A 24,309-nucleotide genomic window follows, 5' to 3' on the forward strand; every position below is an offset into this window, starting at 1 on the left:
CTCCTCCTCAGCCTCAGATTCAGGCAACCGCCTATTAACCCGGCGGCTAGGCTGCTCCCGCCTCTGCCTTTGCCTCCCGCCCTCCTCTCCTTCACCATCACCACCACCCTCCCCAGCCTGCTCTTCCTGGGCACGCGGTTCCGGCTGCTTAAGCCCAAGACTCCGCGCCAGCCGGATCTCAAACTCATCATCCCTCTCACTGCCCTCAGACTGCCCATAGACCTCTCGAACCAACCTCGCAACCCCCTTCGTCCCCACCTCAATCTTCCCCCTAGGCCCAAGAATATACTCAATGACCTCCTCCCCACCATCCACATCGCGATTGCGGACCAAATACCCCTCCTTACACAACCGCTGCAAGAACCGATCCGTCCGATCAATAGGCGTCCACGCATCCGTATTAGTCCGCTTCAGATACCTCTCGAGCTTCTGCTCATGAATCGTGCCCCCATTAAGCACAATCACCGCGATAATAAAACTATACAGCCCCGTATATGTACTCTCCATCGGCGCCCTACTTGGCAGCAGTATCTCAGGCTTCCGGTACTTCGTCGGCAACGTAGTCGTCACTATCCAGGACTTGTTCGTAGATGAAGGCTTTTCAACCTTTTGCGCAGCTGTTCACATCCACATCCACATCCACCAGTTAGCCAATACACACCTTCACACAACCCCCTTCTCCATCTATCACAGGGTATGTAGAAGAAACTCACCCCTCCTCTGCTGCACCGTAACCTTCTCCTTAACCGGCAACTCCATCATCTCCATCCCAAACTTCTCCTGCAACACCCTCTGCGCCTCCTCAAACACCGTCTTGAACTGTCTCGTCCCCTGCTCCCCCAGCACCTTAACACTAATATCCGATCGTCGGATCGGCAGGCGCGAGAACTCGCTCGCTAGCGCTAACCGCACCATCTTCTTCACCATCACGTCCGTGCTACTGGGCGCCCGCGTATCGTACGCATCATCGGAACCGGCATCGTCGTTGTCGTCGTCGCCATCGTCTTCGCTATGCGCCGCTGCTACCCGGCGTCGTTGCGTCGCGGGCGTGGGGACGTCGTCTTCTTCGCTGGGTGAGTCGGGGACCTTTGCATGCAGTTACATGTTAGAGTTTGAGCTTGGTGCAGTGTATAGGTATGAGTGAGTGACATACCGCGCGGCGTTTACGGGCAGGTGCCATTTCTTCGGGTCTTCTTTCTCTTCTTCTTCTTCTTCTTCTTCTTCTGGGTGGGGAGGTGGGTGTTGTAGTTGTCTATGAATGCTATACTGACAGCCTACATGGCAATGAGCATCTGGTCTCGTCCTGTCTTTTTTTTGTGTTGTTTGTTTGTCTGTAAGGACAGGCAAATAACGGCGTATTGATTGTTGCCGACGGTTTCCCTTTGTTCGGTGGAACGCGCTGCGGCGCGACTAGATTCGGGTGGGGCGCGGCGGGCGTGATTTATCCTATTTGGGTAGGATGTGCTTGGCGGGTAAGATAAGGGTTTGATATGATACTACAGGATGGTTGCGCAGCAATTGATGCATGCTTTCATTGAGATTGTTGGCTAGTTACTGTGTGTGTTATTGGCTACAAGGTAGGCTATGTTGTTTGGTATGTGAAAATAACTTTAGCCACATAGTATTAGTGCCTATTTTGGAGGGTTCAGTGTACGGTTCTCTTTGTTCTATGAAGCGTTAGTTCGACTAGTTGCTTCTATGCTTTGCAGCAGTACCATGGACGATATAGTAGCAGAAATGCCAAATACGAATATGAAAGGAAAATCTGTTGTTTCCAATGGGTGGTAGGGGGTAATGGGGTAATCAATAACAAAAACAGTAAAAGAAAGATGGGGAAAAAAAGAAATCTCCCCGACTGGGAGTCGAACCCAGGTCTCCCGCGCTTGTTCCCGAAAGGGGATTGACAAGCGGAAATCATGACCGTTAGACCATCGAGGATTTGATATGTTGGTTCCTCTACTTTTGACATTATGTTTGGGAATTGTGTTTGGAGGTTGTGTTGTCTTTGAGGGAAGTTTCGTTGACGTCGCTATTGGTTTGGGGTTATTGTTTTGGGTTATTGTGTAAGTGACAGTTGGGATACTCTAATGAGGCTAAATCTGTGTGCTGGTTTGATGGTGAAGCTGTGCGCCGAGTGGTTGTCGGTGCTTTCTAGTACTGATAGTACCAGCATATTCGGTCGAGCCAATATATATTCACGGAACCACCATCGTTACCAGTCTGCAGCAACATCGACACCATGATAATATCCAGATCACTACATGCACACCAAATACTACCACAGATAGAATAGATGCAAGCCATCAGCCTCCAAAGCCATGATCACCAGGTAAGCATAGACCGAACAAGCATAACAATCATCAAGATTTTGCCATCTACACACGGCCACCAACGTACGTGCGTCTACAACCATCCTCAACGTAAACGCCGTAACAGGAAGTCTATACCTATCGGTAATTTACAGAAGCCTACATAGACGGTAGATGCTCTACCATATGCCAGTGATAAGAAATAACCTATGCTTGTATTGCTCGGGTTGGCTCCGGCGGGATATTAATTCAATTGGGCCAATGCACCGATCACGGCCACGATATTCCCGCGCAGCCCTAACTCGATGTTTCCGGCGGCATCAACGGCCAAAGATTTCCCCAAACTTCCTCCAACACGATGACACGCACGAGGTAAACGTGCCCAATAGAATTAGCTTCACAGAAACCAGAAAGAGATGAAACCAATAGTTATGTGTCACTGGTTGCTGTGGCGCCAGGACTGCCTTGAACACCCCGAAAGCTAGCGGATTTGTGATATTAGATAGAAAGGACACCGAAAGTTGAAACCAAATATCAAACTTTTATCGCCCAATCCAATGATGACTGACTCATATCAGTCACTTGATCGCACCGGATTCTTACCAGACAAGTATTAGATTTTAGCTTGCCACCGCCATCGGTAATTAAGGCACGACCACCGCGCCATGGAGAACATGCCCATCGCGATGACCAGAACGGCACCGAGAAAGGCCACCATGGCCTGCTTTCCGACCGTCTCAATCATCTCACCACCAATGGGGATACTGATTAGGGTACTGCTCAGATGTATTAGCACATTCCTCTACAATAGTTCGGGCGGCATACGCAAAGCTGACGGTCAGATAGCAAACCCCGAATCTCCCTCCCACTTCGCTGGCTTTGGAAATTTGACCGATGCAAGCTGGCGCCAGACTAATAAAGGAACCGGAAGCAAATCCATATACACAGCTGAAGATATAGAGTCCCGCCAACTTGCTTCCGAAGGGTAGCCAGATGACAAAGACCGCCACGGCACCCAGGCCGAGCAGTCCTATCTGCGTGTTGATTCGCCCATACTTGTCTGCGACACCACCGGCGACGAGGCGACCAATGGTAGAGCACCTAGAGAATTGCATCAGATTTGATCGGATTTTTATAGTTATGGTATCATGTCGGCTCCTACACGTTCAAAATAGACAGAAGGATGATGCTGGTGGTAGTGCCAAATCCCTGCATTACAACATATGTCGGGTAGAGACCGAGGCAGCCAAAGACTTCCAGTTCCATGACTACAGGTCATTAGCAAACCAATACTACCCTAGAGCGGCCGAGAGTCTTGGGCTTACTGAATGTTCCCATGGTCAACCAGGTAAACCTGGCGTCCTGGAAGGCACGCACGTTGATGCTCGGCTTGCTCTGGCTTCTTGGTAGACGAGAGCGAACAAAAGCAATTCCCATTGCACACAAGGTCCCCACAATCAATGCGAGCAGCCGCATGGTCCACTTATATCCAAGGTCCTTAAACCCTGCCCGGAGAACCCAGGGGAATACCACTCCCCCAACTCCCGCTCCGGCCATCGCCGTGCCCATGGCCAAGCCAACTCGGCGATCGAACCAATGGGGAACGGCGGAAATGGCAGCCGTGCTCAACAGAGCAGCTCCCATGCCAGTGAGAACACCAAAGGTCAAGATAAATTGCCAGTAGAGTTGGCATTCAGCCATCAATAGCAGGCCCGCGACGTAGCAGGCCGTCCCGGCAATGAGAATGCCCGTAGGTCCGTACCTGTCGAACATCGGACCAACCTGGGCGCCCAAGCCCAGGCCACAGAAGACAAATAGACCCGGAATCCAACCGATGACACTACTGGTGTAGTCCGACAGCTGGTGACTGGCAAAATAACTCTGCAGGACACCAGTAGAGTTCATCATGCCGTAACTGCTCATCAGTAGGAAAAAGGACCCCAGAACAACAACCCATGACCTGGTTCCACCATCTGGAAATATATCATGGGGAGTAGTGTCACGGACGTGAAAGGTGTTGGTGGAGATTTGAGCTGGTGGTTCAACGATCTCGAACGATCGGGGTCTGCCGTAGCTGGCAGTGGAATGCGCGGCGCTAAGGTCAGACGGGCCTTGCAAGTCTGTTGAGCGCCAGGGCTGCTCGGCGATGGAGGCGGCCGACTTTTGCTCAAGCGCCATAGTTGATATTACGTTCTGCTAGCACTGAGCGTAATCTGCGCGTAGCAGAGGCCAAAAGAGAGCGGGGTGCTTGAGATATAGTCGGTCAGGCATACGGCGGGGGCCAGATTGGGTTACGGGCCTGGGCTGAAGGATCATCGGCGGGATGATCCTATCGGACCTCTCAGCGAGCTCCTCGTCCAACTTCGGCTCGGTTTCCGAACGCGGCATCTCACTATGAGTCAGTGAGCTGCAGCTAAAACCTACTGTCGGTGAAAAATTGAGTGTTCTATCTCACATCAATACGTGGTGTTGGTCGGACGACAGCAGATTCGGCATCATGCTCGGGTGTTGCACGAACGGTAGGACGTCAATGGCACAGCCGCATAGGTGTTCAACTTATCATGTCGTCTTAATCTAGGCTGTCAGTATACAAAGAATAGAGGAAGACGCTGGATAGGAGGATGTCTGCAGTGAATCGTGTCAAGGAGGAAGTACCTTGCTTCGTGTCTCGGGTTGTCAGTGAAACAATCTGATTTGTATGATGGATAGCTTGGTGATCACCCCCAGAGAGTAACAAGTCATAGCTAATGATGGACTTCACGCATTATACTCCGATATAAGCAAAGATGCGAATTGCAAACCCGCAAAAGCTGATCGCGCAATTCGCATTGATGTTGACAGATATGAAGGAGCCCGTCGATGGGTAACTCGGCTTTTGATCCATGATCTATCGAAATTTGGCCGGACAAATTCCCATTGATGAATTGAGCCACCGACCTGTTGAGTTGCTGGCTGTGTCTTCTTCGGGGGTTTGCACGGTGGTGTGGATGGAGAGCGTCGATGAGGGACATAGTGAAGTCGGGAACGAGGATCCCTGACCTCCCAGCCCGGTATCTTGCCCCGGGGCACGTGCTAGACATACTAGTCAGTTGATCATTTTGATTCCATATAATCATGGATTTCACTTAGTTCCGGAGTTATTGGACAAGAACATTGTGGGTGTCGAAACTGACTGCATCCGAGATGGACGGAAAAGACCCTGAGAGCAACCTCGCTTCGCTCCGGATAAAAGTGTGTTGAGCCCCAAAAGACAAGGCTGTCAGTTTCGATCAGTCTGCCCATCTAACAATGATTCTATGGCGGATATAAAGTCAATGGGAAACCCTGTAGTGACACGGGCAAGCCACGGCGCATTCAAAACTCAAACATGCAGACGCCCGAAAAGCTTCTCTTGACGACCTTGATCCGCCCGTTGAGGAGCCTCTCAGGTACGAGTCTAGTGATTATGTCAAGAATAATGCTATAAGCGCTTCTTGAGACCTTTCAAAATCACTTCACTCTTGGCGCTGCTTTCGGCATTCTCCGAGTGGTGATTCATCGCGGATTGCTTCGAGACAGTACCCAACAGACATATGCCACTGCAAACTACTATTCACAGAACCCAATAGGGTGTTTTACATAGAGTATCCATTCTTTCATCATGCAATGCTGATCACCCCTTCATGCCCCAGACACGTGATCGACTTGTCATCTTGCAAAAGTCCTCGAAGTCTATCCGTCATCTACGCGCTTCGTTGTTTCTCGCCATCACAAATGAAAGCCCAGTATGGATGAGCAACTAGTACTTGCGAGGAAACGTCGCCGACAGGAGCTGAATAATATTTATGGACAGCTTGGCGACTTTGATCATCGTTTGTTACCCGCCCATCTCGAGCAGGTCAAAATCAAACACACAGAAATGTCACTGGATGCCAGTAATCCTCCCTATTACTTCTCTACTTACCTGTACCCCATCAAAGGACCCGAGTATGAATATCCCGAGGATGCGGAAGTCTGGCCGGAATTTGAGGGATGCCCATACAAGAATGCAGAACACCTCGCCATTTGTCTGAACCGATTTCTCTGTCGTTGCGAGATGCCAGAAGCAGACACTCACCCACCTCGCTTTAGAATTTCCTCGTTAGTTTCCCCCCCTCGTTTTTGGAATACTCAACTTTATTAATGTTTAGCCGCCCAGTTGGGGAAATCTCAATTTTTCAAGACTTGGGCTGTGTAACTTTGGGCTCTCAGTGGCAGGTTGAATCAGTTTGGTACGATACCAACACCGAAGCCCCTCATATCGTGGCTCTCATGTGGAGTGAGCTCGCCCACCCACAGAACAAGGAGCTTTGTCGCAGCGAGGTTGACGCCGCGATTAAGATCATGCACGGACGCTTGCGAGACCCATCCCTCCGACCTCATGTTATTGCCCCTGTGAGCCTTCAGCTACCCCTATTATCCAGGTAAGCGCGAAACGCTAATCGCTCTTGCAGGTCCTGCTGCTATCAGCCATTGGAGAGCACTACCTCCGGGTTGATGAGGCGTACTTCGACAAGGGCCAGCTTGTCATGCGAAGTTGCCCGCTTATGGACATGCGGGAGCGGGACATGAATTGGCTCATCACCTTGGCGAAGTGGTGCTGGGGAGGCCCTAGCAGCAAGAGTACCAAGTTCATCAAGTCTTAATCGATATCGGTATCGTCTTTTGGTTTAGGTTTACGGCGTTATGGATGCCCATGGTTGTTGGGCTGAATAATTGGACATGTCGGGTTAGGGTTAGGGTCAGGGATATGAGCTAATGACTTGAATTGCTTAACGATACATAATAAGCAGTTTGTGTGCTATGGCAAGACCGTGATGGTAGTATCTTCGGCGGGTTCATTTTTCTTTCTGAGTTGGCATGTAGTGGCAATGATAGGCTTGGTCTTCTTGGTTATAGGAGACAGTAATATGAATGACACTTGGACTGAAGGAGACAGTGAAGGAGGGCTACCGATCTATATAATAAGATTAGGATAAAAATTGCTTGTGTTGTATAAAACAACTAAAAGAAAAAAAAAAGAAGAATACATACAACAGAAGGGATTCGCTGGTGGTCACCCACCCAACTACTAACCTCCCGGCGTGTGGCTTAAGTACGGCTGAGCGGACGGGAAGCCCTGTTTTCCACACCCTGTGGTCGTATGTACTAGATAATTCTATGGCTACATTGATATAGTGTAAAAAACAAAGCATAAACATCGAACAGTATAACGAAATGCTATGGATATATGATGGTGTTGTGGTTCAACAACCCTTTCCGATTTAGTGGAGTATAAGACAGTGTAGTGCAGATGTTTGGTATGGATGTGGATGGTTGGATAATTCATTTTCTAGTAGGAAACATGCAAGTAGTAATTTCGAACAGGAGGAACTGGTGTGTTATGTACTTGTTATTATATATCTTTGACATCAATTCGGATCTTCAGTTGAGTGATCAAACTGCATCCAGTAGCAGTAGGTTTGAACCAAGACTAGCTACCAAACTAACAAGTAATAAAGAATACATCTACAGGCCAACCATGAAATGCCTATCTCCCAGCCACTTACCAACCCACGATAAACCAATACACCAATGATTCTTTATCCCAAATGGAAACCTACTGTTAAACGTCGCATACCCAAAGCCAGCTTCCGTATGCCTCCAGCTCGACACATATACTACGGTGTGACACCATAAAAAAACAACAGAACAAGTGAATCGTAGCAGGCATGTCATAAAGCTCTTATTATACATCTTACTCTGTACTATGCATCATTTTTTACCATACAGAATATAACGTTAAAGGGATCAATCTACCCACCAAGCACACGGAGACCATCCATCGCCTCCACCCCCATGCCCTAATAAACAGGGTATAAAATTAAGGTTGAGGTACAACCTTAACCAGAATCTACAGTAAACTTCCCCAACCGTTAAAACTATATTAATCCCGTATACCGTCGAATTATAACCCAAGACATGATATCAAACAATATACCCATCGAAACATAAACAGCTAAACACAAGTGTACCGCCCCCCAGAGAGGCACGACACGTGTCTGCAGTACAGCAGCAATGAACCCCGCAATCTACCCTCAGCCCCAGCCTCAGCCTCACCTATACCTCCTTATCTTCTTCACAACACCCACTCAAACAAGAACCTCCCCTCCCAAGTACAACACAAACCCACAATAGCAAGTAAGAGCACTGCCCACACCAAAACCAAGCACAACCCAAATGAAATGGCAACCCAATACACCTTCACCATCCCCCTGCATGAAACCGGCAACGAAGACAGCGCCTATCGAATGACCAACCTCCCCAACCAAGAACAACGACATTATCTCATTCACCGCACCTACCATCGCTCCGACCGCATCGTCAAAGGCCGACTCCAACACGTCATCCACGGAAGTTTTCATCCTGATGATCACGTCTCCAACGCAACTCTCATAGTCGCAAAGTTCGAATTCCTCGGACAGACCCTCGATCGTCGATTCAAGCACGCACGGATCAAATGGGATTTTGCTTATGCGGACATGGATGATGATGATGATGATGATGATGATGAGGATGGAGATGGCGATACACCCGAAGTCAAAAAAGTCTCGCTGGATGGACAATACATTATGAATGAGTCGGTAGTCTCACTGAGTAAAGAGGTTCGTGGTGATGCAGGGGTACAGGGTGGTGGGGTTGTTACGGCAAATATAGGAACTGGGTGGACGCGGTCGCAGAGTGCGGAATTGAAAGATCACATCTCGATCTTTGGGACGAGCTTGTTTACGAACCGGCTGTGTGGGGAGCCGAATGGCGCTCAGTGGGTTTTGGAGGAGAATGCTAGTCAGCGGAGTGGAATTCCTGGGGCGATTACGACGGCGGTGCTGTTGCGGAGGGATCCGGGGAGAATGTTTGTCGGGACAATTGAGGTTAAGGCTGAGATGGGGAGGTTTAATAAGATTGAAGATTGGCTGGGGAGGAAGCCTAGAGTTGATCCGGTGGTGTTTAATCCGGCGTTACCACCTACTACTAAGGTGTATGATGCTCAGCATCTGGATGCTGTTGATTTGGATGATATCCCGGCTGTGGTGCTGCATACGTCTCTGCCTGTCGCGCAATAGGCAATAGGTCAATTGTATTTCTACCCTTTCGTAAGTCGTCTAACATAGCTGCTGCATATTATATACTCATTCATCTCGTGATTCAGTCTCTTTCCGCCAGCAGTAACTGTCCACTCCTTCAAAGCGAAATCCACCAGGGCCAAAGTTCGTAGTGATCTCAATCCCGTTCTCGCCATAGCCAAACACAGGGTAGTAGATACCCTGCAGTTTACAAGGGAACGTGCCTTTAGTCCTTGTCAGGCATACACTCAGAAATTGAGGCTCTGAAACAAAGTCACATACCGAGGATCTTTCCATTATGGGTGAAAAACGCACATTGTGCATCAAAGTCCACACCACATCCCACCACATCTCCATCTTCATATGTCGGTCCATACTCTTTCCCTCTCCCGCTTTCCGCGTAGAGTAATCCATCATCGGCGTGATAACCCCACGACTTCCCATACCAGCCAGGCATCCCCCCCTTCTTAGCGTTTTCCTCGCAGAACCCGAGGCCCAGAATCCTGTCCACCAAACGAAAACCAATCAGCAGACTAGCACGAAAATATATAGAGAAGGTGTGACTCACTTGAATGTTGCAGCATTGATAATTGCCACCTCATAGTAATATACATGTTTTTCGAGAGGCATTGGATGATTAGGGCGAATTTGTATCATGGTCCAATCGTTCCCGATTCCTCCTAGCCGAGTAGGTCGAAACCGTCAGCATGTATCCACGTTTTGCTTATCAGAACTCACCAGTAATAATTTTAAGGCCTCTCCCAGCTAGCAAGTATCTTGCAGAACTCTCTTCTTCACCACCCCACCGGCTTGGGAGGTAGCAACTTGGCACTTCTTGTACTCCCGATGGAGAAATACTAGAAAGAATGGAGACAGCCTCGGTCCTTCCATATGCTTTGGCAATGTGCATAGCAGCCCAACCGTGAATATCCTTCAACATTTTGCACCGGTCGTCCTTTTGAATCAAGGCTTCCACCATATCTCCCTTTCCACGAGCCGCTGCCAAATGCAGGGCCGTCATTCCCTGCTTATCCTGAACTGACACTTCCTCACCCAAGTAAATCAAGTATTTCAGCGCATCCAATTCACCTTTATTTGCAACCCAATGCAGCGCGGTCCGTTCGTAAACCGCATCTTTGGCCCCGAGACTAGATGAATGCTTCTCAATGAGTTCCAAATTGCCTATCATTGCCGCAAGATGCAATGGTGTGAACATGCTCTCAGCCTCAACCATGCGGATCCCGTAGTGGACTATGTGGTTCAAGTAGACCGGGTCGTCATCCATAATAACCCACTCGATGACTGTCTTGCCACAGTGCATCTCAAACGGGTTAGCCCCATGTTGCAAAAGAAGCTCAACCACAGAGGACATTCTATGTTGGACAGCAGAACCCAGGATTGTAACACCGGTCTCTGTAGCACTGGGCAAGGGCGTCCCTTGCTTGAGTAGAAGTTGCACTAAGTCGTCGCTCTTTGACTCGATTGCATAATGGAGGGCGCTGAAGCCCCTATCAGACACGAGATCAGGGTTCGCGCCTGCATCCAACAGCCTCTTGACAACTCCAACTTGTTCACCTCGCGTGCATGCATATATTAAAGGCGTCTTATTATCGGATGATCGTGCATTCGGATTCGAACCTCGTTCCAAGAGAAATTGCAACACCTCCTCACGCCCTCTTATTGCTGCTATGTGCAAAGCGCTCACCCCATAGGGTGAACATTCCAGTATGCCATCGCCTGCTTCCTCCAGAACTCTCTTGACTCCCTCAATACAACCCGCTTGTGCAAGCCAATAAAGACCCTCTGAATATTCCGCCACTGACGGGGTATTAGGTCCGACACGCTCCAAGAGTTGCAACACCATTGTCCGATCATTTCTTGCAAGAGCCAGTTCCAACGGCATTTCCCAATACGAATCTTTCGCCATTGGGTTGCAGCCAGCCTCCACCAGTAGCCGGACGACATCCTTGTCTTGTCCAGCAAATACCGCTTCATAAACTAGCGCAGCCTGGTTTTGACTTGCATTATCGATCTTGGCACCGGCATCCAACAATAATCTGAACACCTGTGGGTTGCCACTTAGAATTGCGCAATACAGGGGGCTTTGTCCGTCAGCATTGCTAGTGTTGGGATCGGCTCCTTGATCGAGCAATAGTCGGACCAGTTCCTCATATGCATTCCCGGCACAAATATGCAACGGGGTCCTGCCTCGGTCATCAACCGCTTCCACGTAAGACACGATTTGCTGAAGGGCCCGGAAAATGAAAATGTTCCCGACTTCAGAAGCAAGATGAATAGGCAGACGTCCATCCATATCGCACAAACTCGGGTTGGCGCCTCCATCAAGCAGCGCCTTTACAACAGCCGTTTGACCATCTTGAACTGCCAGGTGCAGGGGCGATTTTCCATGTTGGTTCCCATAATTAGGATCAGCGTGCGCCTCGAGGAGCTCCCTTACAATGTCATCATAACCCCCCAAAGCTGCCGAATGCAAAGGGGTTGGTTCGTGCGCATAATCTTGATTCCCTGCTTCCTCGGCATCTCCATCACTACTTTCCTCTTCCTCCCCTTCCTCCTCTTCCTCACCATGACCACCACTGCTACCGTCATTATTGCGGGCCTCCAGACTGTCTCCAGCTACCGCTGACTCTCCGTTATGCTCACTTATATCCTCGCGGAGCTCTATGCGTGGAGATTCTTCATCTGTTCGACTGACCGACAGTCGATCTTCTGCTCGGCGAACAAGTTCCCGAACGACCTCCAGGTGGCCCGCTTGAGCGGCTAAGTGTAACGGCGTGAACCCTTTGCGATTCGAAGTGTTTGGATCTGCTCCCATTTCCACAAGACGTATAACAATCTGGAGGTGGCCTCCCGCTGCGGCTAAATGGATTGGTTGGTCTCCGTCAAAGTTGGGTGCTTCGAAGCTAATGTTATTCGCCTTCATAAGGGCGATAAATGTCGAAATGCTTCCATTTTTGCAGACAAGATGCAACGGTGACATCCCATTATAATCTCTGGTCTCAGCATCGTGCGACGGTAAAAGTTCAGTAACAACGTTAGCACGCCTATTGTCAGTAGAATGATGTAGGATCGTCCAGCCGTTCTCATCTTTGCAGTCTGCCCTGCAGCCCTCGGCCAGAAGCAAGCGAATGACATCGATGTCGCCTCTTTGGGCAGCCAAGCGAAGCAAACTTGACCCAACTTCCCCTGGCAATCGTGCGCCTCCAACATTGAGTAGGTGTTTCAAAACTTGAAACTGCCCCGAATAAATAGTGTCGAGGTACAGATATGTATTATCTTGGAGAGCCGATGACAAATCTGGAAGCAGCTGCAGCAAGATATCAATTGTTTCAAGATGCCCACGTATGACTGCTACTTGAAGTGACTTAAGACAGACAGATTCTGGAACATCGAGCTTGGTGAGTATATCAATGACAAGCTCTGTGGCCCCTGTTCTACTAGCAAGAGTAAGTGATTTATTCGAAGGGGTCGTGTCGAGCAGCAACTGGCGGGCCACGTCCAGGTGACCGAATTGTAATGCTACCTCTAAGGCTTCAGTCATTTCCTGTGAAGAAATAGACTTGCCCTCGGTGGGATATATCAGTTTAGAAACGACCTCGCATAGGCCATGTTCCGCAGCAAGAGCAAGAGGGGTGGATTCAATGGAGTCTGTGCTGTCGAAACAGTGCACATTCCGCCACCACTCCGCCCAACGTTTTCCGCAGTTGTCATGTAAGAAGAAATCTATGATGTCATAAGTAAGAGCATCTCTATTTTCTTCTGCGCGGTAATGATAAGGCCAGTATCGTGCCGCGTACTCGCTGAACTCCATTCCGCTCTGTCCCAAGAAACTATAACATTCGTCGGTTGGACTCGCTTGAGTCACCAAAGAGCGTTTCAGATATGTGAGACAATGACGCGTCAAATCAACATGCGATAACAGATCGCAAGCTTGAGCACCAGTACCCAACTTCAACTTTGCTGTGCCCTCCCTTCGGATATATTCTCTGACGGATTCGCTCGCAAACATAGGTTGGCCGTTGCGAATTTCAATGAGCGGTCCCAAGGCACGGGCCAAGTCGCCCTCAAGATCAAGAGGTAGTTGGCGAAGCAACTCCTGCTCTTCCAGACTGTCGGGAATCAAGACAGCAATAGCTAGCTCATGTATACTAAGCGGCCGGAAACCAAGCACCATCCAAGACAAAGCCCTGCGCACCCATGGCCTTAAAGCATTCAGCGGGCCCAGCATCCGTGCATATAGCTCTGACAGCGGTTTCTGCAAAATTTGGAGGCTCCCCTCTATCGAGCAGACACTTAGTGGCCTGGCGAAGTGTAATAAGGCTTGCAGTCGAATGTTGATGTCTGAAGGGGATGCAGATCCCTGAAGCTCATTGACAATTACCTGCTCAAGGTCCGTAAGACTGCGTGTTTGCGTCAATAACTGCCGCATTGTACGCCGAACGAGATCCTTTAAGTTTTCGTGCTGTAATAATAGTGAATTCAGATTCAATGCAGGCGTTTTCCCGGATGCTGCATTGCTGAGTGTTCGGCTTGTGGCAAGCACTTTGCAGCATATACTTCGGGCATGGGCCATCTCCACCAGTGCATCTAACTGATCTGTTATGCTGTCATTGCACAAATCAACTCCATCAATTATATAATAGATGGATTGGACTTCAGGACATGACAATAATGATCCAAGAAGTACCCATAACTCTTCAACAGTGTAGTTTGGTATTTGACCGAAAGAGCGTAGAACGGGTCGAATGATATCGAAGGCGGGGGCAACAGTGACCAGGAACCTATAGATTAGCACTCTTATGACGGTCGACAGTGTTCTCTCAAAACATGGGACATCTTCAAAAGATAAGTAAGCTGTCACCATCGTCTCTTCTGCCGATATTTTTGTGAACTGCGCAGTTTCCATCTTCCCACCCCCGTATACATAGAATACTCCAGCGTTACCATTATTTCTCCATGACTGGTAGGTTGTATCAGAATATAGGAGATCATGTGCTTGGGAGCAAGCCGTATATGGCAACAGTCCGCGAACATGCGAGGGGGCAAATTTGGAGAGGATTAGGTTGCGGGCATCTCGGCCGTACACGGCGTGCAACGATTGTTGGGAACCTAATGGTCTGGATATCAGCCCTACAGCTACTTTAATCAGTTCCACGAAGTAGACGACGATCCCATACCTTCTGAAAAGGGCATTGCTAAGCGCCTGATTTGGCTTGAGAGAACTTGCCACTCACTTAACACCTCATCGGTCGCTTTCTCTGTCCGAAGTGCTATTGTTTGTTCAGATGTGAGTGTCCTATACCGCCCGGAAAGAAAAGTGAAGGCACCATGGGTTTCTTTCATTGTTGTAGCTAGGTGACCCAATATCGTCGCGATGCCCCATCCATACCGCTGGTGCAATCGAACAGCCGTGCGTAGACTGATTTCTTCCCACGATTTTCCGGTTTCTTTCACTGCTTCGGCCTCCAGAAAGCCCTGAACGGACTTCTGTTAGCATTATTGTGCAGCAAATCCACGCACATACCGTGTGCTCAGAGGACTCCGTACTATGAGAGACGTTTCATGGCTAATCGATTGGAATTGTTGGTAGTGGTGGGCAATCACTAGCGCCTTTGAGGAAAAGAGAGGTGTTAGCTACAATACTCTTTTTGTGTTGGGAATTCAAGGTTATAATAACGAACTTGTTCTACGACCAGAAGACCTATTCCCGAAGCAAGGAATATAATTTCGGATCCGGTACGCTGAAGTTTTTATTAAAAGGCCGAAACACTATAATCCGGGGTGATAACTGACATGATCATCCTCTCTTTGCTGCTGGATTGAGCTCAGCAGCTCCCAAGCCTGGGTCTGAAAACCACGACCTGTGAGTAGAGTTTCAGAAAAAGCACCTGGTATTGGGCAAAAGCTGAGAATGTGGGCTTCGGGGTAATCTGCTATGAGAACATCCTCGAACCAGGCCATCAGTTCTCCGCTCCCTTCCTCGCAGGCGAACTCTGGTCCTTCCAGGTCATGAACAACCACAATACTAGCACCATCAGCATAGAGCACAAGACACATTAAGAGAGAACACGACGTGCGCGATCGTAGAGTGTAACTGACTCTGGTTTAAACGATAGAGGACGATTTCCCTTTGATTTCCGTGCCCATAGTCGAACAAAGGACTTTCCTTTAGCAGTCGAATCCATTGTATGCCCAGTTTCAACCAACTTTGTTATGATGGATCAAGTTGAGGCGGGCTACTTCGATGGTGCCCGCGAGGCTGAGCTTCTGGAGCAGCTGAAATAGTACTCCGAAATCAAACAAATGGGACCTCATCTCTTGGGCCTTCCAACCACGTGGGCCAATGAAATGATTGAACTTATGGCACACTTGCATGGTGAATCTGCGAGAGATGGACCGGCTGTCAAATCAAATTTCGGGGTAAGTGCAAGTGGAGCGGTGCGAGCACAGGAAGGTGTGTGATTATGCAGAGTTGGATGCAGGATCACGCGAAGCTCCGCAACCATTGGGAGGGGACGTCGGCAAACAAAACGTACAGCACCATGACCAAGTCTCCTAATCGGACCCATGTTCGCCTCTCTTTCGGCAAGAAGAGGAAATGTTCCGATGGCATCATATTTTTCTCTCAGCTGCTCTGTTGACCCAAATTTTCCCAAACCAAATTTATCGACCGTGAGATTATCCGTCTGAAACTCTGAAAACCAGCCCTGATGCCTCCAAGAGTTGCCCTTCGTGATTGCCGGGAACGAGTGCCACAAGGCCCATATGGCTGGGACAAAAGTCTTCGCAGTGTTCATGTCGTATCGTCGAAGGATCAACAGATTGATGAGAGTCACATACGCCCGATTGGGGTCTTGAAAAGACAGCCAACCCTGGGGGGAGAGGGAGATGACGGAAGTGAGGGCGAGGAGGACGACGACGAGGAAGAGGGAGAGGGAACATTCCAACATGTCAGTAGCGAGGAAAGGAAGTTACGGGATATTACAAGAAGACATCGCGATATCTGCAAGAAGTACGTGCAGATCAAATCTAAAGCAAAGTCTGTTGAGCAGTACTTTGGGGGCCCCGAAGATTTCCACAGGTTCCTCAAAGAGAATGGGGATGTGCTTGGGGCTGTGGGTGAAAAAGGGGAGACCCTGCTTCACCACTTCGCACGACAACGGAAGGGTCAATTACTCGTGAGACACTTGGTTGGCGATTTTCCAGAACTAGTTCATCAAAAGAATCGGAATGGATATACAGCGCCGCATATCGCGGGCGTCCAGGACACTTGCAACCAACAGTTCATCAAGGCAATTTTGAAAACCCGCGAGAAGATTCCAGCTCTGCACCAGGAATGCGGAAATGGTAACCTTTTGCACATAATCCTCCAATCAATGCTGCCTATCGTTGAAATAGTCCATAACGCTTTGAAAGAGGTTTCAGATGCTCAGCAGCGTCACAAAATCCTGGAGGATCTTTTTGCCTGCAGGGACAAAAAGGGCCAAACTCCGTTGCACGTTGCTATTAACACCATTGCACGGCACAACACCGGCTTGACCACACCAGATATTCCCCCAATGATTAGATTCATCAGCTTTGCCTTAGCTGAAAATCCCCAGGCTCTCTCCCACACCGATAACATTGGCCGAACACCCTTACACGTCGCGGTCAAAGCTATTGGAGACTCCTTTGCTTCGCCACCACCCTCTCAACCGTCTCCGAATATCGAGTATCTTATTGATTGGGTCCAGGACCTGACCACGCGCTGCCCGAGGGAATTTTATAAGCGCACCGAGGACAACAGGCTACCATATGAGCTGCTTGGGTCCGCGAAGAACTATACAGTGTTGAGAAAGCTGTCAGAGGATATAAAACGCCTTTATATGAGAGAGCTTCCGGTAGATGAGCTGAAAGAAATCTTGTACGATGTTCCAACGGTAGGTACTCAGCCTCATAGCTCAGGACCTGGGGGAGAAAAAACAATCTATTTCGATCTCTCCAATGACGCAGAGAACAACTATACATACAAGCGCCTAACAAGATTGGCTCGCCATGTCCAATTCGAGAGCATCCTCCATCACGTCGACCTACCGTGCCTGACCGTTAGTGGTGGAGAGAACCTCCTAGAAGATTCCCAGAGTGACCAAGAGGAGTCGCGGCGCACGTCCTCTCTGCCTGGAAGGGTCGACTTTGTAAAAGTCTTCCAATGGTTGCGGAGCAAAGGGGTCAGTGAAATCATTGATGTCAGTGTAGTTGATGACTGCAATACTCCCCATTGTGAAGAAGCCATTGAGATGGCTCTCCGGGGCTTTGGAGTTGAAATTCTCAATTGGAACCGATTTGATATGCCGAGCGATGCCATCTTCAACGCCGCACCGGGCGTACGTGAGCTGTATCTCTACTCCAGCAGTAACAACGAAGTTTTGCGCGGTTGGTCAGCCCCTGGCGGCCTCGAAAAGCTAGAAAAGGTAAGAGCTGACGAGTTCTGAGTTCTCAAGCATGTGCTGATAACTGGGCATAGTTGAAAAGGATTCACCTCAGCATCCAACCAGTAGGTATCCGACTCCACTGAGCATTTGTGAGTTTCACTAAAGAGAGTCGAAAACTACTATCCAGGGAGTTATCTCAGAAGAAAGAATCACCCTGTATCTAGATCAGTTTAAGCAGAGGCTACGTGAAATCCGGCCGGAAATCGAGGTTGTGGAAGAGAGAATGATGAACCGCATCTCGCCGCAGATCCACTTCCACAGTCAGGCGACAGCCATCAGCAGGTAGCGCTCCCCTCATTCCCTCCTGGCTTGCTCACGCAACAAACTAACGTAATTTGTCGCTTTATTAGCAAGCATCCCTGGGTGGATACGATGGACCAGTTTGCGCTGATCGTCAAGAACTACCACCGGCACCTGGAGAAGTATGCACCCACTGTGAAGGTGGCTATTATTGATGACGGAATCGACCCGCTCCAAGCAAATCTGCAGGAGAACATCGATGGTGGAACTTCCTTTCATCACCGGCCCGGTCGTCCCGATCGCCCGATTGACTACTGGTCGGCACCCGGTGGTCATGGCACGGAAATGGCCAAGTTGATTTGTCGTATCTGTCCCAAGGCGCGCTTATACATTATCCGCCTCGGCGAGGGATATGGGGAAAAAGGAGTGCGACAGATTAAACCAGAAACAGCAATCAAGGCGATCAAATGGGCTACTAATGCTGGTGTGCATATCATCTCTATGAGCTGGAGCATAAATCAGAGCAAGATGTCCGGGGACCTGTACAACGATTTCCAGAGAAGTATCCGCGCCGCATACGATAAAGGAATCACCATGTTCTGTGCTGCAAGCGACTATGGAAACACTAGCGTTTCGCTGGATAACAATGATCTCCCTGCTGCGTTCAGCGATCCACTCAAGATTGGTGCAGCCACCATCGATGGTGGGAAGTGGTCCAGGACTGGTGCACAGAAACTGGACTTCTATCTTCCAGGAGAAAACCTACCGTTAAGGGATCAGATGCACTCTCCTCAGTTTCCACCACAGTCGCTGTCCGGTAGCTCATTAGCGACAGCTGTTGCAGCTGGACTGGCCGCATTACTGCAATACTGCATGGGAACGGCAGCGAGACAGCCCGAGAACAAACCGGTATTCCGGACAGATGATATGCGACATGCCTTCAAGGGGTTGAGTAAGAAGGACCCAGAGATTCCCGAAGTCCACAAATATTTTGGCGACACGCAATCACTCGACACACTTAAGAAAGTTGAGGACCGATATGATTCGATTGCAGCTGATCTGCGGAGAAGTCATCGATAATAGCGCAATCTATCAAGACGAAATCCATGCTATAAGTAGTATCCACACTAGGCTACTTAGTAAAAGGGTACATCCTCAACAGAGGGTAGAAGTCCAGCTAATAGAAGACCACAGACCCTTTAACCAACTAAGCCATGATGGCCAAAGAATTTGCAATGGGTACGCTTGCTTCGAAGGTCAATTAGTCCCCCCGGCGCAATGCCATGCCAGTACTCTTATCACAGTTATACTGCAAATGCGAAAATTGGCCAATACAATAGTATCGTCTCCCTACACTCCCTCAATCTCAAAGCGATCCCCAACATCTAATGTAAAGATATCCTTTCCCACTCGTTGAGACATCAGCAACAACCATAACCAAAAATATATGATCATAAGTAATCAATACTTCAATGACTTGAAATGCAAAACATCAGAAATTCACATAAACGACACTATCTACCCACCCAAGATATGATAACAACACACTAACCAACCACCACCCAACCCCCCAAAAAACCACTGCAAAAAAAAGAAATCCTCCCCGACTGGGAGTCGAACCCAGGTCTCCCGCGCTTGTTCCTGAGAAGGATTGACAAGCGGAAATCATGACCGTTAGACCATCGAGGATTTGATATATTATCCAGGTGATATTTTAACTACATAAAGCTAGAGCCCGCAGGGGGAGTTGTGGCTGCTTTCGGACCGGTTAGGGCTGTTTGGGTGGGGCGGTTGTTACCATCTATCTAACCAGGTACGAGTAGATATGTAGTTTGATTCTGGGTTGCAGTTACTTTTGGGATTGCGGTTGTAGTCGGATGTGGATGGTTGCTGTGTTGGTAGGGTATATAGCACAGGGGTTGGTTTGGTAGAGGGAGAAATATGGGGGAGTTTAACGTATTGGTTCCTAGAGGTAGGGAGGGACTCCTTTTGGCGGGTCGTCGGAGGTGGTATAATGTAGGGAAGTTCGATTGGTTTGGAAGTGGAGAGTTGTTGTTGGATTGTTATGTTCCTTTTGAGGGAGTTGTGTATGTGGGTAGCCCTAGTGCTTTTGAGATTGCTCGTTGGAAGTATAAGCAATATTTGGTGACAATTGACTTTATGTCTGTCTGTATACCCTCGGGATACTTGAGCTGTCGCGAATCTTCATCTATGATTCCATTAGCACCTGCTAGTATAGCATAAGTTAGAGGCCTTCCACAACGAAGATCCTCGATGGTCTAACGGTCATGATTTCCGCTTGTCAATCCTTCTCAGGAACAAGCGCGGGAGACCTGGGTTCGACTCCCAGTCGGGGAGATCTTTTTGCCATATTACTTTTTGCTTTATTTTTGTTACCGATCTACCACAGACCTCTGGCACGGACATTTCATAGAAGTCAATTAATCCCTAGCTACCATTACCAAGCCTGTGTATGTATCCAATGCAAGCCGCATGAGCACGTGGAGAATTGAACGGAACCGCCTATGTCCAAGACAAACCGAATAAAGGAGACAGGCCTCCCAGAGCAAAACGATCTAAACAACAAACACGCAAAAGAATTACCTCATCGCAAGACAACAGACCAGCTGAAACAAAGATAGAGATTTAACAATTGCGAGAGTTTAGTTGTCAGTCTTCTCGTTGACTGCATCCTTAACTTGGGCTTTCTTGGCCTGAAGCAAGGAGCTGATATAGGCTAGCGACTCCTGCGAGAGCACCAAGCCGGTAGTGATGACGGCCTTGCCGCTCGCAACCATTCCGTCCCCACCACACTTCTTGTACTCAGAACTGTAAGTGTCAAAAACATGACCCTTTAGGTCATAAGCGAATCGCACTGGGAATGAGACACCATCTTTGATCGATCCCTTGAGCGTGGTTGTATCATCTCTGATAAATGGAAACTTTTCATCAACCTTGCTCAGGCCTTTGTCTCCGAGAGTATCTACGCGCGCGACATACGGAGCAACGAAGCCGTACGGCTTGGAGAAGTAAGGGAGGAACGGCTTGGCTAAGCGAGAGTAGCCTTGGTCGGCATATTCCAGAGACTTCGCGGCGTACTTGTTGGTCTTGATGACGGTGATAGAGTCGGAAACAACAGGATAGGATGTCAGGTGCTACCATAGGAAATAAAGATTAGCGCATGTTAGAAGCGATCGGCAATCGTGCATTAGGGTAACTTACATCGAGGAATTGGGAGTGGATAGCCTCCCCGTTGACAGAGTTCTCGCCCATAATGCCGTTTTCTGCGTGAGGCATAAGTTTCTATCACATGAAAATCGCATTAGTATATGAAAGGAAGTATAGAGTAGCGGAGCGATAAGATAAACCCTTACCCGACAACAGAATGCTCAAAGCTAGATGGGTCCTGGTGGACAAGACGAGCTATGGAGGGTCAGACGTGAAGAAGCGGTGACAAGAAGCGGAAAGTGAGGAGGATGGGGATGTTGAGGATAATAAAGGAAATGGAGGGGTGAGAGGGGAAAGGACATCACTTACATTTGCAGAAGGAAAGACGGAATACGGGAGCAGTTGGGATGGACCGGAAAGAGGTGAACCGTAGTTAAATTTAAGGTAGGTTCAGAGGAGAGAAGAGCGAACACGCCATCAGTCGATCCGATAGCTAGGATTTATGAGGCTTGAGTGATTTGATTTGTTTGAATTTTTTTTCTGTGCTAATTTTATTTTAGTTTTTTTAATTATTGTCTTTCTTTATGTTAGTTTGATTTATCATGAGATAATACAAAAAATAAATAATATTTTATTTTTTTTCTGGGTAAGAAATAGAAAAAGAGAGCGAGAGCGAGTTGGCAGCATGTGATAGCGGGCCCGTTGGTGAACAAGTCGCTTGGAGCTTGAATGGAGGGGCAAGCCAGCCGTTGGTTCCAGGAGGTTTTAGACCGTCGTAGGACGGAGTTAGTTGTTGCGTGCTCAATCCGGCGGCTTCATCGTCATTATCATTTCACCTGCAGGGCCTGGAACCTGGGATGAGCCTGGAGAAAACGCGACCCAAGATTGGATTGACCAGGATCGTGCATCTCCTTCCGTGCGCTCGCGCTCCCCCGACAGCTCGCATCCGAATTCGCACTGAACATACTTAGTAGTTGCTATCGCGGAGCAGCGAGGATATGAAATGAGGATTCAGAAATGGACAGAGTGAGTTCAGACCCCTCGGAAGGCCGTGTCGAGCAAGCCACCCGCACTTGTGCCTACATGGTTCCCTCTTTCTTAGTCATGTATAGATAGAGTAGTCATGACTGGAACGGAATGAGAATCAAACGATTCATGATTTTGGTCTCGATAACGGCGGTAACGGTTGCGTTGTCGGAGTGGCAAGAGCCAAGCCAAACAAATGAACGACAGGCATCGGAGCAGCAAATTAGGACCTTGATTCGGGGCTACAGGCTGAAAGTAGTTGCAGCAGTGCAGTGTGGATGATGATGGAATCCGGAAGTTGCGAACAGTTGATTGACTTGGAAGGTTTTCTGGCTTGGAATCGCGGGATGGGCTGATAGCATGTGATTGCGGGTCGGGCGGCCCTAGTCGTTTTCTATCGCCCGTCGGCTGGTCTTCCTGCTACATACACTACATTAACTGTCATTGTAGTTCATTCCCGAACATACTCCTCATGCCTAATGTCCTTTTCCTATTCATCTTGATCTTACCGGCCGTAATTATATGCCATCTTTTCAGTGTTCGTTTGGAAATATGCACATATTGCTAACCTTACAGTGGCCCTTTACTTGAATTCCTCGTGGCTCCGATAAGAACGGGACTTCGCCGTGGTTCGCGCCGCATGCTTATCAGGGCGCCTATTCACGGTGACTGTCACAAGGAAACCGGATCCCCAAAATTCCACCCCAACGATCCGGAGTACTAGTCTCAAGAAGCAACCAGCTGGAGGGTAAACGTTGAGGATCAGTACATCCGGAAAACGGACTACTGCTTTCCCCCTGCTTTTCCTTTTGTACCAGATGGGTAACCGCTCTCGTTGATCTCCTGCGGGAAGTGCAAGCATCATCATCTTTGCGCCTGGACCTCGTCTCAGGTCCGGGGTTGGAGGCGTCTTTGACCCTTTGACCCTTTGGACCATCACCTTTCTCCGTGGAAGACATCTTACTATCCAGACTGCTCCGTAGATTATTCTGGGATAGAGAGGGGTTTAGCTTGATCCACTCGTCCTCTTGGGCGCTACCAACGCCAACCGTGTGGTGGCAGTCCTGCAAGTGCTGTCCAGATCTGAGCAAGCTTCGACAGAATATGTCCCCATTGTAGTATCTTCCACGGGCTCGCCTTCAGGCCAGTGTCATCTAGTGCTGACCATGTGCGTCGTACTTCTGTTCATGCGACAATGGTCGTACCGTGCTGGACTTTCCAATGCTGTCTGATTGTCTTGCTGCTGCATGTCGGTCGACGCTAGCCTTCCCGGAGGTCAATTCATAAACCTCGATCCCGATCAACTTTGACATATTGAAGCATAACGCAGTGTCTTTGTGCTTAAGTCTGATTTAGCGTTGACGCCCAGTCTGGACGTAAGGTCCTCCTCCTCAACACCACTACAGTTTCTCTACCCGGCGATCGGAAGCAAAATGAGATAGAAGGCGCCAACAACCTGGACGGCCGACTCCTGGTGGCTTGCTTGCTGCAATCGCCGGCCGCGTAGATATCAACAACCAATGGCTTTTCACATGTCCTGAAGGATTCCCATCGGTAGCTTTAACCATCCTAGTTGTTGCCATGCTGCCAGGATTGTAAATACCCGGTCATTATCGACGACCGAAAGTGAGGGATTGTCGCACGCCTAGACGGCTACTCCCTCTCTCGGGTAAGGAACGACGTGCACAGATCGCAACCTCTAATTGCACCTCCTCATTTCCACGGCTACATGGGACCCCCATGTAGTACCTTGCCAGCACCGGTTGGCGGTACACCTACCTTTCTGGTACCTAGCTTGTTTGGTTCAGGCGCAGAAGCCGGTGCTACCGTCATCTAGACGGAGGGGCAACATCATCCGTGCTACATTCACTAGTGAACATGGCCTCCTTGCACTAATCCACCACTACGCACGTTAGACGGAACCAAAGGATGAGCACCGTATCTACACAATAT

The 24,309-nt window shown here is 49.0% G+C and overlaps 11 protein-coding genes and 3 non-coding genes across 14 annotated transcripts; 6 read left to right on the top strand and 8 right to left on the bottom strand.

The window, feature by feature from the left end:
• Window positions 1–46: 46 nt before the first annotated feature.
• On the bottom strand, window positions 47–1,356 carry BO87DRAFT_410890 (MAGE domain-containing protein; the record flags this gene model as incomplete). Its single annotated transcript, XM_025626382.1, has 4 exons — window positions 1,154–1,356; window positions 714–1,086; window positions 135–617; window positions 47–84 (listed from the first exon to the last, which is right to left on the bottom strand). Exons 1-4 carry the CDS (start codon window positions 1,178–1,180, stop codon window positions 47–49), a joined length of 921 nt encoding a protein of 306 aa, XP_025474353.1. The 5' UTR covers window positions 1,181–1,356.
• Window positions 1,357–1,847: 491 nt separating this feature from the next.
• On the bottom strand, window positions 1,848–1,938 carry BO87DRAFT_t268. Its single transcript has one exon. It is a non-coding gene; the product is annotated as a tRNA-Asp (tRNA).
• Window positions 1,939–2,505: 567 nt separating this feature from the next.
• BO87DRAFT_380939 (MCT family MFS transporter) lies at window positions 2,506–4,537 on the bottom strand. The gene is made up of 4 exons (XM_025624409.1): window positions 3,635–4,537; window positions 3,472–3,577; window positions 3,135–3,410; window positions 2,506–3,085 (listed from the first exon to the last, which is right to left on the bottom strand). Exons 1-4 carry the CDS (start codon window positions 4,485–4,487, stop codon window positions 2,923–2,925), a joined length of 1,398 nt encoding a protein of 465 aa, XP_025474354.1. The 5' UTR covers window positions 4,488–4,537; the 3' UTR covers window positions 2,506–2,922.
• Window positions 4,538–6,207: 1,670 nt separating this feature from the next.
• On the top strand, window positions 6,208–6,973 carry BO87DRAFT_401792 (uncharacterized protein; the record flags this gene model as incomplete). The annotated part of the gene is made up of 3 exons (XM_025625637.1): window positions 6,208–6,428; window positions 6,479–6,722; window positions 6,782–6,973. 3 exons carry the CDS (start codon window positions 6,208–6,210, stop codon window positions 6,971–6,973), a joined length of 657 nt encoding a protein of 218 aa, XP_025474355.1.
• Window positions 6,974–8,551: 1,578 nt separating this feature from the next.
• BO87DRAFT_291744 (uncharacterized protein) lies at window positions 8,552–9,130 on the top strand (the record flags this gene model as incomplete). The annotated part of the gene is made up of 1 exon (XM_025618956.1): window positions 8,552–9,130. A coding segment is annotated over one exon (579 nt), but the record flags the coding sequence as incomplete, so codon positions are not given.
• A 9-nt stretch (window positions 9,131–9,139) lies between these two features.
• Window positions 9,140–9,430, top strand: BO87DRAFT_285794 (uncharacterized protein; the record flags this gene model as incomplete). Its single annotated transcript, XM_025618942.1, has 2 exons — window positions 9,140–9,258; window positions 9,298–9,430. Coding segments are annotated over 2 exons (252 nt in total), but the record flags the coding sequence as incomplete, so codon positions are not given.
• Window positions 9,431–9,541: 111 nt separating this feature from the next.
• On the bottom strand, window positions 9,542–11,093 carry BO87DRAFT_345727 (ankyrin; the record flags this gene model as incomplete). Its single annotated transcript, XM_025620871.1, has 4 exons — window positions 10,169–11,093; window positions 9,999–10,110; window positions 9,713–9,933; window positions 9,542–9,654 (listed from the first exon to the last, which is right to left on the bottom strand). Coding segments are annotated over exons 1-4 (1,080 nt in total), but the record flags the coding sequence as incomplete, so codon positions are not given.
• A 1,074-nt stretch (window positions 11,094–12,167) lies between these two features.
• BO87DRAFT_345729 (ankyrin repeat domain-containing protein) lies at window positions 12,168–12,522 on the bottom strand (the record flags this gene model as incomplete). Its single annotated transcript, XM_025620872.1, has 1 exon — window positions 12,168–12,522. A coding segment is annotated over exon 1 (264 nt), but the record flags the coding sequence as incomplete, so codon positions are not given.
• A 44-nt stretch (window positions 12,523–12,566) lies between these two features.
• BO87DRAFT_449880 (uncharacterized protein) lies at window positions 12,567–15,475 on the bottom strand (the record flags this gene model as incomplete). The annotated part of the gene is made up of 3 exons (XM_025628379.1): window positions 12,567–13,589; window positions 13,647–14,446; window positions 15,241–15,475. Coding segments are annotated over 3 exons (2,058 nt in total), but the record flags the coding sequence as incomplete, so codon positions are not given.
• A 544-nt stretch (window positions 15,476–16,019) lies between these two features.
• On the top strand, window positions 16,020–18,034 carry BO87DRAFT_201059 (uncharacterized protein). Its single transcript, XM_025618549.1, has one exon. It carries the CDS (start codon window positions 16,162–16,164, stop codon window positions 17,920–17,922), a length of 1,761 nt encoding a protein of 586 aa, XP_025474361.1. The 5' UTR covers window positions 16,020–16,161; the 3' UTR covers window positions 17,923–18,034.
• Window positions 18,013–19,470, top strand: BO87DRAFT_380945 (subtilisin-like protein). Its single transcript, XM_025624410.1, has 2 exons — window positions 18,013–18,204; window positions 18,273–19,470. The coding sequence occupies exons 1-2, from the start codon at window positions 18,149–18,151 to the stop codon at window positions 19,240–19,242; spliced, it is 1,026 nt and encodes a 341-aa protein (XP_025474362.1). The 5' UTR covers window positions 18,013–18,148; the 3' UTR covers window positions 19,243–19,470.
• Window positions 19,471–19,761: 291 nt separating this feature from the next.
• On the bottom strand, window positions 19,762–19,851 carry BO87DRAFT_t267. Its single transcript has one exon. It is a non-coding gene; the product is annotated as a tRNA-Asp (tRNA).
• A 579-nt stretch (window positions 19,852–20,430) lies between these two features.
• Window positions 20,431–20,520, top strand: BO87DRAFT_t263. The gene has a single exon. It is a non-coding gene; the product is annotated as a tRNA-Asp (tRNA).
• A 16-nt stretch (window positions 20,521–20,536) lies between these two features.
• On the bottom strand, window positions 20,537–21,744 carry BO87DRAFT_380946 (putative pathogenesis associated protein Cap20). Its single transcript, XM_025624411.1, has 4 exons — window positions 21,700–21,744; window positions 21,537–21,585; window positions 21,385–21,465; window positions 20,537–21,317 (listed from the first exon to the last, which is right to left on the bottom strand). Exons 3-4 carry the CDS (start codon window positions 21,457–21,459, stop codon window positions 20,826–20,828), a joined length of 567 nt encoding a protein of 188 aa, XP_025474363.1. The 5' UTR covers window positions 21,460–21,465; window positions 21,537–21,585; window positions 21,700–21,744; the 3' UTR covers window positions 20,537–20,825.
• Window positions 21,745–24,309: the final 2,565 nt, after the last annotated feature.

This window comes from Aspergillus neoniger (assembly GCF_003184625.1).
Source record: "Aspergillus neoniger CBS 115656 unplaced genomic scaffold BO87scaffold_57, whole genome shotgun sequence".
NCBI lineage: Eukaryota > Fungi > Ascomycota > Eurotiomycetes > Eurotiales > Aspergillaceae > Aspergillus > Aspergillus neoniger.